The sequence below is a fragment of the Callithrix jacchus genome, chromosome 3 (assembly GCF_049354715.1).
Source record: "Callithrix jacchus isolate 240 chromosome 3, calJac240_pri, whole genome shotgun sequence".
In the NCBI taxonomy this organism is placed as follows: domain Eukaryota; kingdom Metazoa; phylum Chordata; class Mammalia; order Primates; family Cebidae; genus Callithrix; species Callithrix jacchus.
This window is the reverse complement of record NC_133504.1, coordinates 192,889,883-192,902,154: the sequence shown is the minus strand read 5'-3', so window position 1 is coordinate 192,902,154 and position 12,272 is coordinate 192,889,883. Positions and strand designations below refer to the sequence as shown.

General features: G+C 45.7%; 1 protein-coding gene across 7 annotated transcripts in view; it reads left to right on the top strand.

The window, feature by feature from the left end:
* The first annotated feature begins 739 nt into the window (after window positions 1-739).
* Window positions 740-12,272, top strand: part of LOC108587714 (uncharacterized) — a 49,919-nt gene continuing 38,386 nt past the window's right edge. For all 7 annotated transcript variants that reach the window (XR_004741139.3, XR_013533250.1, XR_013533251.1 and 4 more), the window contains exon 1: window positions 740-904. Coding sequence is in view for 1 of the 7 variants with exons in the window: in XM_035294422.3 (XP_035150313.2) it covers window positions 902-904 (3 nt within the window). In the remaining 6 variants the exon portion in view is untranslated. The remainder of the gene's footprint in view (window positions 905-12,272) is intronic.

The window sequence follows — 12,272 nt, the reverse complement described above, 5'->3', positions numbered from 1 at the left end:
TTTTTTGAGAGGGAGTCTCACTGTTGCCAGGCTAGAGTGCAGTGGCGCGATCTCTGCTAACTGCAACCTCCACCTCCCAGGTTCAAGCGATTCCCCTGCCTCAGTCTCCTGAGTAGCTGGAACTACAGGTGAGTGCCACCTTGCCAAGCTAATTTTTTTTTTTTTTTTTTTGGTATTTTTAGTAGAGACGGGGTTTTACCATGTTGGACAGGCTGGTCTTTAACTCCTGACCTCGTGATCCACCCGCCTTGGCCTCCCAAAGTGCTGGGATTACAGGCGTGAGCCACTGTGCCCAGCTACGTTTTATTTTTTTAGAGCATTGCTTCCCTCTTCAAATCTCAGGTGTCCTGCTCAAAGGACCAGAGGCCAGAAAGGTTATGAAATCTAAAATATTAAAATAGTTGTCATAGCATTGTTTCCATTTGTGAACAAGCGTGTGTCGGTGTGTGCGCACGCGCGTGCTTTCACAATTTATAAATGCGTGTAACCTTACACACCAGAGGGTTAAAAATGAACCCCCAGCAGAGGCAGGCCTAGCAAAGAAAGGCCTGCCTGCAAGTGCCTGCAGGAAGCAGTCTGTCACTCTTGCCTCATTCCGTGCGCTGTATGGTCGCAATTTCTGTCACTCAAAGCCTGAGGCCGCGGAGCTTGGAGCCACATCCAATCAGAGCGCTAGACTGAGAACTGCCCAATCAGGCGCACAGCCGGAGGACAGAGGGCGGGATCCCGGATCTGGCGCGGCTTTTGCTCCAGCCCCAGCTCGGTTAGGGCCTCGGCGCCCTGCTTCCGCCCCCTCAGGGAGGCCGGGGTGATTCAGCCGCAGCCTCGGCCTCCGTCGCTCTGTGACCTGGGGTCTCGGGTGATTCGTAGCTAAGACTCCGCGACACCCCGAAGCCCAGAAATGGTGAGTGTGCGGGGCAGGGCGTCCCGAGGCTGGGGAGGCCTCATCGGAACCGGCAGGAAATGGCGGCGGCGGGACGGAGTCTGGGAGCCGAGTCCCCGCGGCCGCCGCTCAGCCGTCGCGGAGGGACCCGGGCTCCCGTCGGTCCCGGCACGGCGGCTCTGGCCCAGCCTGCAGCCCTTGTTGTCAGCTCTGCGCCCGCAGCCCCGCACCTTCCCCGGGCTGCGAGCTGAGGAGCTCCGCGGTGCCCGCGTGGGCGGCGCTGTGGTCCGTGGTCCCGTCCCTACTTGACCCTGTTCGGATTAGATGGAGGCTCCGTGAAAACGTGGGGTTCCCGTGAGCAAACGGGGACTCGTGCACGGGGCGGCCCCGGCCGTGGCTCGCGCTCCGGGGGCTGCCAGCGGGTCTTGAAGGAAAGGCTCTTGTGAGGGGTGTGGGGAGGCGAAGCGGATCGCCCGCCGCCCCCTTTCCCAGCAGCTCCCTCGCCCCGGGCGTCTCCCCCGCGTGGCTGTTTCTGGGGGGGCGTCTCTTAGACCCCGCCGGGGGTGCGCCCGGCGCTCCGCCGAGTTCTGAGCGGTTCTGCCACGTGACTGACCCCGAGGAGGGTGTGGGCGCCCTTGGTTTGCGGGCGGGGTTCGGAAATGAGGACGCTTGTCCAGAGGCCGGGACTGGCGTCTGCGGGGGGCGGCTGCGGGAAGAGCGCTGAGCTTGTGGGGTCGGCGCTGACTCTGGGTGGTGTCGTTAGTGAGGTGCTGGACGTCCCGTCGGGGTGGAGCACTGACTGCTGTTGAGCAAACAACGAACGTTTTCTGTCAGAAGACAGACGTGGCTGAGCCTGGGCTGGAGGGAGGGAGATGCCGGGTGTCTGCGGGAGGTGTGACTGGGTTCTGTCCATTCGCTGTCACACTGGGTCCTGTCCTTCCAGGTCTCCAGAGGAGAGAGGACTAGAAACTTAGAGGAAGGGAGTTCTGAGAATTATCCCTCCCTGCACCCTGCTGCCAGCCCCCACCCAATTCTAACCCACTCCTGAGCACGCCCATGGCAGCTTTGGTCCTAGAGTGGTCTGCCAGGAACACACACACTGCCCAGAAGACTCCTGGCTCATCTCAACCCCAGACACTGGATCTGTAGCAGGAACCTGATTCCTTCACCAATCCAGGCTTCTGGACCTCCTAATGCTAGTCTCCTCTGGGTTTATGGACACAGAAATGAGTCAGAAAGTAGCCCTGCCTGGGCCTGCTCTTGTAGCACAAACCAGTCCTTTTGTTAATCCTGCCCTACCGCCATCCAAGGCTCTTGATAGCTCCTGTCTCGTCTGCTTTTTCCTTTCCTCGCACATCGTCTTCCCTGTGCACACAGTGTAGCCGAGTCCTTCCCTCATGTGCTATTAGAATTAAGAAGTTAGTGAGTTCAAGACCATGCCTTTAGACCTGGCTGTTGTGGGAACAAACACAAATTAGAAAGAAGAGGCTTAATGCTTTCTCTTTAGAATGAGTGAAGAATTTTTGTTCTTCTGCCTTAAAGCATTTAGTTTGAAAACTTTTTTATTTAAATATTTTCTATGCTTTTTTGAAACATATGTAAATCATTTTTATCTGTTAACTAGGTTATTTGTCTTTTTTGACTCAAAATTGTCTTTATCTAGGACATGGAAAGTGTTGCTTTGAAATGTAACTAGCGGGCCCTTGCGGTGGCTCACGGCTATAATCCCAGCACTTTGGGAGGCCGAGGCGGGTGTATGGGCGGGTGTATCACGAGGTCAAGAGATCGAGACCATCCTGGTCAACATGGTGAAACTCCGTCTCTACTAAAAAATACAAAAATTAGCTGGGCATGGTGGCGCGCGCCTGTAGTCCCAGCTACTCGGGAGGCTGAGGCAGGAGAATTCCTTGAACCCGGGAGGCGGAGGTTGCGGTGGGCCAAGATCGCTCCATTGCACTCCAGCCTGGGTAACAAGAGCGAAACTCTGTCTCAAAAAAAAAGAAAAAAGAAATGTAAATAGCAAGAATGTACACCCTATTCCACAGTTTCTGTAGGAGAATAGGAGGCTGCCTTCAGCAGATACCTGATATCACATTTCAAATCTACCTTCTGTTATGAAGCTGCAGGAAGTTTATTTTCCATTTGAATATTACCAATTAGGAAACCCAGATAACGTCCCAAATTAGGTGACATTATTATAAACTGTGTGTGACAAATGGTGCTGTCAAGTCGTCTGCTTGAGAACTAATTATGGTGACTTTCTTTCTGTTTACAATCTTAGTAGATTGCTGTAATGCATGCCCATCACATTTTGTTTAATTATATAACAACACATTTTCTTGCTGTTCTGTTATTGTGGAGAGTTCAGAGATGATTTTGCTTTTAGCTATATTTTCCACACACTGCCCAGAATTACCAGATGCTATACACAAGGTACCCACCAGGCTTCACTTTAGAGGAAAACTATCTTTCTCAGGATTCTAGTCACAACCCACAATTGTGCAGTAAAGTGCTTTCCAAAGCTGCAAACAAAATGGTCTCTATTTGGGATCTGCAGTCCCTTTTAGAGCAGTTAGACTAGATTTCTACAAAAATTACTTTTTAGGACAGCAGTTAGTTATTCCACCTCCTTCAGTGCTCCAGGCGTCTGCAGATCTGACAGTGACTCAGAGATCATGGGGCCCATAAACCCAACCAGGATCACACGTGTACATTAATTAAACCTGAGAACTTCAACTTCCTCCTCCCTTTGCCCAAATGCCCACAAACGTGTATAGCTCACCAGCCTTCCAAGTCTTAAATGTGCAGTTCCAAATTCTGAATTTATGTCCTGGGATTTGAGAAAAGAAGAGAACTTTTATCTGAGAAATACAAGATCTTGTAATTATGAGACCCAGGGATGTGTTAAAACGAGACCACAGTCCTGCTGTTCCTCTCTTCAAACTATTTGTCTTTTGAAACTGCTTGTTATTGCCACGAGTGGATATAAATTAACCTAATAATGCCATACTGAACACTATAACCCACACCTTATTGCTTAACCATGTATATAGCCAGTTGCTAACCTGTGTTAATTTTATAAACCAGTAAGATTTTCTGACAGCTTTCTTTCAGTTCGCTCTGCCTTTCTTTTGCCTTCAATAATATATTTGTGCCTGTAATCCCAGCATTTTGGGAAGCCGAGGTGGGCGGATCACAAGGTCAGGAGATCAAGAGCATCCTGGCTTACATGATGAAACCCTGTCTCTACTAAAAATACAAAAAATTAGCTGAGCATGGTGGAACATGCCTGTAGTCACAGCTACTCTAAAGGCTGAGACAGGAGAATCACTTGAAGCCAGGTGGTGGAGGTTGCAGTGAGCCAAGATTGCACCATGGCACTCTAACCTGGCCAACAGACTCCATCTCAAAAAATAACAACAACAACAAAACTTGTAACTGCTTCTAATTGGAATGTATATTCAGGGCAGCTTTATACCCCGGTGTTGCAGTCTTCAAGCTTTGGCACAAATAAACTCTATATTACGTTTATCCCAGCTTTCTCCTTTAGGTCAAAATATTCTTTAGAATGTGTTGAAGGAGCCTCCATGAGAGGATCTGTCCTCTGGTTTTACTCTGCTTGCTGTAACCCCTAAGAATGCAGAAGCACATTGATCCCACCTAGAATCTGCACATAAAAGCTGGCCTCTGCCTAGGATTCCCAAGACTGGGCCAGACTTTGAATAAAAGACATACAGAAAACTAACAGAAGACATTTTCTGCATCACTTTAGAGGAAACATAGACATCTTAAGCCCCATTTTCGTAGTGGAGCCCTTTGAGTTTTCCAGATCTTGTCCTGTGACCTGCTATATCTGTGTGCAAGGCTTCTGCTATAAATAGAATCCTATGGCAGAATCTGTAAGTGTAAACAAGCACCTTAGCAGTGGCAGGTCAGGGCTACAAAATATCCAGAGCCACAATCACAACTATGCCTCCCTGTAAACCGTGTTACTTAAGTAGAGTACTTTTGTCTTCCCCCTACTAGCTGATCAGGGACAGGGGAAATCACATCTGGATCCAGGATCTGCAGCTCCACCAAAGCTGTTCCATTTTCTGTTTGGACCCCACAAAGTCAGCCTTAGTCTGTCCTGCCTGTCAGCCCAGGGTCACTGGGGATACTCTCACCAGCATCTGTGAGTATTTGAGATATTTGAGGATGTCCTATGCAGACAAGGGTCAGTCTGACCACAAGGTCTAATTCTGCTCCCATTTCAGAGGAAAAGAAGGGATTCATCCAGGGTTTGTTCCTCCCCTCACAAAAAATAATATCCTTGGTTTGTACCCACATAAGAGTTGCCCTAGTTTTCTGGTTCTTTGGTGAAAAATAAAGATATCTGGAGACTCAAATTGATCAGTAAGCTAATTGCTTATATTTCACATAGACATTAGAAAAAGACATGAAGCAGTCATGGTCCCTACTCTCAAGGAACTTGCTGTCTAGAGCACATGGATAATTGGTTGAATCCAGCATCATATGTTCAGTACAAAGACGGAAACTGTACAAGAGACTTAAGCTTCATTTGGGCTACTTCCCCTTTATTATTTCATGAGTTGTTTTTTTGTTGTTGTTGTTAGTTTTTTGAGATGGAGTCTCGTTCTGTCACCTAGGCTGGAGTGCAGTGGCTGCCATCTCCACCCCTCGAGTTCAATTGATTCTTCAACCTCTTGAGTAGTTGGGACTACAGGTGGCCACAACAACGTTGGCTAATTTTTTTTGTATTTTTAGTAGAGGCAGGGTTTCACCGTATTGGCCAGGCTGGTCTTGAACTCCTGGTCTTGTGATCTGCCTGCTTGGGCCTCCTGAAGTGCTGGGATTACAGATGTGAGCCTCTGTGCCTAGCCTGTTTTGTGAGTTTTGATACCACTATGTGAATGGCTATTCATTGACAGAAGAGAATTTGTAATTATTTTTATTGTGTTTACCTTGCTAAGAATAAATAACTTCTAATATAATTGCTCTAGAGAAACATAAGGGTTTTGGTTAAATTCCTTGTTTTTTGTTTTTTGGTTTTTGGTTTTTCTTTGAGGCGGAGTTTCGCTCTTGTTACCCAGGCTGGAGTGCAATGGCGCCATCTCGGCTCACCGCAACCTCCGCCTCCTGGGTTCAGGCAATTCTCCTGCCTCAGCCTCCTGAGTAGCTGGGATTACAGGCACATGCCACTGTGCCCAGCTAATATTTTTTTGCATTTTTAGTAGAGACGGGGTTTCACCATGTTGACCAGGATGGTCTCGATCTTTTGACCTCGTGATCCACCGGCCTCGGCCTCCCAAAGTGCTGGGATTACAGGCTTGAGCCACTGTCCTTGTTATTGCATGTTACAAAAGAGACAGGGAAGTGGTTAAAATACATTAAAATTTCACAAACTCTGGGAATCAAATTTCCCTTGGTCAGGCTTAGAAAAGACAAAACTGAAAGTACTTAGTGGCGTAGACAGCAGAGGGCAGAAGGCCCACTTTCTGTCTCATCCCTGCCCAGATCCACCCTCTTCTGATCCGTGTCCAGGTCTCACCCCACACTGAAATCTCTCACAGAACTGATTAGAAGAGATCAGAGTTTGGAGTGGCTACTCCTACCTCCTCTCCAGAGCTGGTGCTCACAATTCTCTAAAACCCAAAAGCCGATAAGTAGGGAAAAGCTAGATACTTTGGGGCCTTAAATCTTTTCTATAAATTTAAAACCAGTGTTTCTATGGACATCCCATCCAGCAACCTGTTCTCCATCCCTGCAGTTTCAGTGGCTATTTCTTACAAGTCTCAAAGAAAATAGAAACATAAGAATAAAAATTCCTCTGAATTGTACTTAACACTTTCTTTCTGTCTCTCTCCCATCCACTTGTATTTACTAGCTATTATTCTATGCATTAAAAAAAAAGATCAAAGGGGGGAAAAAAGAAAGGAAATAGAAATTCTGGGCCCTGCATTTAAATCTGGGAAGTATAGAACACTTAGTTAGTATCCACCTCCCAGGATGTTATGAGAATTAACACACATAATGTGAGCTTCCCAGCACAGTGCTCCGTGACATATGTCTGAGCATGTATTAAATGCCCCATGAAGGTGGCATTAATGCAGGTGCACATGATTGTTTTTCAAATGCAGACTTAGACATATCCACCATTTCCAACTTCTGTAACCTTTAAAGGGCTGCAGAATGCCATGTTTCAAGATGATGATTGGTGGTCTTATCTTCGGATGAAAAGTATTTGTGTTGTGACAAGGGTGTTGGGGTAAGACACTCTGTGCCTGTCTGCTTTCTCTAGCTGAACGGTACTATAATGGGTCTGGGGGAGGAATGTCAGCATTAACAGACTTGCTATAAAAAGCTAATTCATGGACTCTTTTCAAACCTGCAGAATTTTGTTACTTAAACCGAGGACTAGAATATGAAATAATTTTATATGTACATTGAAGCTTGAGAGGCAATGCTTAACTAAGTGTCTCTCAGCCTAGTCTTCTAGTAGGATCACATGGACAGTTTGAAGAGAAACTATCAGGTGTACCCTCTTCACAGATTCTGTCTGTTATTCTGGGTGAAAACATCCCTGTTTTTTAAATTCAGTTCCTCACATGATTCTACAGTAAGGCCATGGTCAAGCATGAGAGCTTCCAGATACTTTACTGAGATGTGAGTTCCACCCGTTTTCCAGGAGGTCACAGGGTCTACTCTGTTTGGTTTTGGTAGGGGCCTGTCAGTGTAGCCCATTTTCTTTTTTAATTATTATTTTATTTTTTTATTGCATTTTAGGTTTTGGGGTACATGTGAAGAACATGCAAGATTGTTGCATAGCTACACACATGGCAGTGTGATGTGTGGCCTTCCTCCCCATCACCTATATCTGGCATTTCTCCCCATGCTATCTCTCCCCAAATCCCCACCCCCTACTGTCCCTCTTCTATTTCCCCCCTACAGACCCCAGTGTGTGATGCTTCCCTCCCTGTGTCCATGTGTTCTCATTGGTCGACAGTCACATATGAGTGAGAACATGCGGTGTTTGATTTTCTGTTCTTCTGTCAGTCTGCTGAAAATGATGGTTTCCAGATTCATCCATGTCCCTACAAAGGACACAAACTCAGTGTTTTTGATGGCTGCCTAGTATTCCATGGTGTATATGTGCCACATTTTCTCTGTCCAGTCTATCATCGATGGGCATTTGGGTTGGTTCCAGGTCTTTGCTATTGTAAACAGTGTTGCAGTGAACATAAGTGTGCATATGTCCTTATAGTAGAACGATTTATAATCCTTTGTGTATATACCCAGTAATGGGATTGCTGGGTCAAATGGAATTTCTATCTCTAGGTCCTTGAGGAATCGCCACACTGTCTTCCACAATGGTTGAACAAATTTACAATCCCACCAACAGTGTAAAAGTGTTTCTATTTCTCCAAATCTTCTCCAGCATCTGTTGTCTCCAGGTTTTTTAATGATCGCCATTCTAACTGGCATGCGGTGGTATCTCAATGTAGTTTTGATTTGCATTTCTCTAATAGCCAGTGATGATGAGCATTTTTCATATGTTTTTTGACCTCATGTATGTCTTCTTTTGTAAAGGATCTGTTCATGTCCTTTGCCCACTTTTGAATGGGCTTGTTTTATTCTTGTAAATCTGTTTTAGTTCTTTGTAGATTCTGGATATCAGCCCTTTGTCAGATGGGTAAACTGCAAAACTTTTTTCCCATTCTGTTGGTTGCCGATTCACTCTAATGATTGTTTCTTTTGCTGTGCAGAACCTATGGAGTTTGATTAGGTCCCATTTGTCTATTTTGGCTTTTGTTGTTAATACTTTTGGTGTTTTGGTCATGAAGTCCTTGCCTACGCCCATGTCCTGAATGGTTTTGCCTAGGTTTTCTTCAAGGGTTTTTATGGTGTTAGGTCTTATATTTAAGTCTTTTATCCATCTGGAGTTAATTTTAGTGTAAGGTGTCAGGAAGGGGCCCAGTTTCTGCTTTCTGCACATTACTAGCCAGTTTTCCCAACACCGTTTATTAAACAAGGAATCCTTTCCCCATGGCTTGTTTTTGTCAGGTGTGTCAAAGATCGGATCATTGTAGATGTGTGGTGTTGCCTCCAAGGCCTCTGTTCTGTTCCATTGGTCTATATCTCTGTTTTGGTACCAGTACCATGCTGTTTTGATTACTGTAGCTTTGTAGTATAATTTGAAGTCCGGTAGTGTGATGCCTCCTGCTTTGTTTTTTTTGCTTAGAATTGACTTGGCTATGTGGGCTCTCTCTGGTTCCATATGAAGTTTAAGGTGGTTTTTTCCAGTTCTGTGAAGGTCATTGTTTGCTTGATGGAGACAGTGTTGAATCTGTAAATTACTTTGGGCAGTATGGCCATTTTCAGGATACTGATTCTTCCTAACCATGAACATGGAATGTTTCTCCATCTGTTTGTGTCCTCTCTTATTTCGTTGAGCAGTGGTTTGTAGTTCTCCTTGAAGAGGTCCCTTACATTCCTTGTAATTTGTATTCCTAGGTATTTTATTCTCTTTGTAGCCATTGTGAATGGCAGTTCATTCTTGATTTGGCTCTCTTTAAGCCTGTTATTGGTGTATAGGAATGCTTGTGATTTTTGCACATCGATTTTGTTTCCTGAGGCTTTGCTGAAGTTGCTTATCAGTTTAAGGAGATTTTGGGTTGAGACGATGGGGGTCTTCTAGATATACAATCATGTCGTCTGCAAATAGAGACAATTTGTCTTCCTCCTTTCCTAATTGAATACTCTTTATTTCTTTTCCTTGCCTGATTGCTCTGGCTAGAACTTCCAATACTATATTGAATAGGAGTGGTGAGAGAGGGCATCCTTGTCTAGTGTCAGATTTCAAAGGGAATGCTTCCAGTTTTTGCCCATTCAGTATGATATTGGCTGTTAGTTTGCCGTAAATAGCTTTTACTATTTTGAGATACAAATGCTTCCAGTTTTTGCCCATTCAGTATGATATTGGCTGTTAGTTTGCCGTAAATAGCTTTTACTATTTTGAGATACATTCCATCAATACCTAGTTTATTGAGGGTTTTTAGCATAAAGCGCTGTTGAATTTTGTCAAAGGCCTTCTCTGCATCAATTGAGATAACCATGTGGTTTTGTCTTTGGTTCTGTTTATGTGGTGAATTACGTTTATACACTTGCATATGTTGAACCAGCCTTGCATCCCTGGGATGAAGCCTACTTGATCGTGGTGGATAAGCTTTTTGATGTGCTGTTGCAATCAGTTTGCCAGTATTTTATTGAAGATTTTTGCATCTATGTTCATCATGGATATTGACCTGAAGTTTTCTTCTCTTGTTGAGTCTGTGCCGGGATTTGGTATCAGGATGATGTTGGTCTCATAAAATGATTAGGGAAGGATTCCCTGTTTTTGGATTGTTTGGAATAGGTTCAGAAGGAATGGTACCAGCTCCTCTTTGTATGCCTGATAGAATTCGGCTGTGAACCCATCTGGGTTTCTGCTGAGAGATCTGCTGTGAATCTGATGGGCTTCCCTTTGTGGGTAACCTGACCTTTCTCTCTGGCTGCCCTTAGCATTTTCTTCTTCATTTTAACCCTGGTGAATCTGACGATTATGTGCCTTGGGGTTGCTCTTCTTCAGGAATATCTTTGTGGTGTTCTCTGTATTTCCTGGACTTGAATATTGGCTCACCTTGCTAGGTTGGGGAAGTTTTCCTGGATAATATCCTCAAGAGTATTTTCCAGCTTGGATTCATTCTCTCCTTCACATTCAGGTACCCCTATCAAACATAGATTAGGTCTTTTCACATAGTCTCATATTTCTTGGAGACTTTGTTCATTCCTTTTTACCCTCTTTTCTCTAATTTTGCCTTCTCGTTTTATTTCATTGAGTTGATCTTCGACCTCTGATACCCTTTCTTCTGCTTGGTCAATTTGGCTGTTGAAACTCGTGTATGCTTCGTGAAGTTCTCGTGTTGTGTTTTTCAGCTCCATCAATTCACTTATATTTCTAAGTTGTTTATTCTCGTTAGCACTTCGTCAAATTTTTTTAAGGTTCTTAGTTTCTTTGCATTGGGTTAGAACATGTTCTTTTAGCTCACAGAAGTTTCTCATTACCCACCTTCTGAAGCCTGATTCTGTCAGTTCATCACACTGATTCTCCATCCAGCCTTGTTCCCTTGCTGCTGAGGAGTTGTGATCCCTTGTAGGAGAAGAGGTGTTCTGATTTGGGGTGTTTTCATCCTTTTTGCGCTGGTTTCTTCCCATCTTTGTGTATTTATCCACCTGTTGCCTTTGTAGTTGTTGACTTTCAGATTGGGTCTCTGAGTGGACGTCAAGTTTGTTGATGATGAAGTTATCTCTTTTTCTTAGTTTCCTTCTACCTGTCAGGCCCCTCTGCTGTAGGACTGCTGAGGTCCACTCCAGGCCCTGCATGCCTGGGGATCACCTGTAGCAGCTGCAGAACAGTAAGGGTTGCTGCCAGTTTCTTCTGCTGTCTTTGTCCCTGTAGGATACCCGCTGATGTCAGACTGAGCTCTCCTTTATGAGGTGACTTTTTGGATATATGTGGGTCAGGGAGCTGCTTGAGGAGACACTCTGTCCTTTATACGAGCTCAAGGGCTGAGCTGTGAGCTCCATTATTCATTCAGAGTTGCCAGGCAGGTACGTTTGAGTCTGCTGCAGCAGAACTCATAAACCCCCTTATTTTTTTCAGAGGTGCTCCGTCCCGGGGAGTTAGGACTTTATTTATGAGTTTCTGTTGTGCTGCTGCCTTTTTTCAGGGCTGCCCTGCCCAGCGAGGAGGCAGCCTAGTTAGTCACTGTCTGCCTGTAGAGGCTTTGCTGAGCTGCTGTGGGCTCCACCCAACTGCCATGTGAACTTGCCTGAAGTCCTGTTTATACGGATGTAGTTAGAACTACCTCGGCAATGGCGGCCCACCTCTGTAATGGCAGAGTCTTGGGCTGCATCAGCAATGGCGGGCTGCCTCAGCAATGGCGGACTACCTCCGTAGTGGTGGAGTGCCTTGGTAATGGCAGACACCCCTCCCCCACAGAGCTGGCCTGCCCCGGGTTCAGCTGTTCTTTGCTGTGAAACTCTCAATCCAGAGCATTTCAGATTGCTGTTTTTTTGTGGGCATGGGACCAGCCAAGCCTAATCACCTGGCTCCCTGCCTCAGAGCCTTTTTTTTTTTTGTCTCCCAGGTGTTCCAGTCACCTGTTGGAAAGGCACCAGGATCTGTGTGATTTCCTGTGGGGCGGCCCACAGCACTGGCTGAAACAGGCGTGCTTAGATTCGTGGTGCTTTTTTGCCTGGGAATCTCCTGGCCTGGCTCCCTGTTTCAGTCCCCTTTTCTATCAGTTGAATGGGTGACTGTCTTCCCTGAGGTCCAATCATCAGTTAA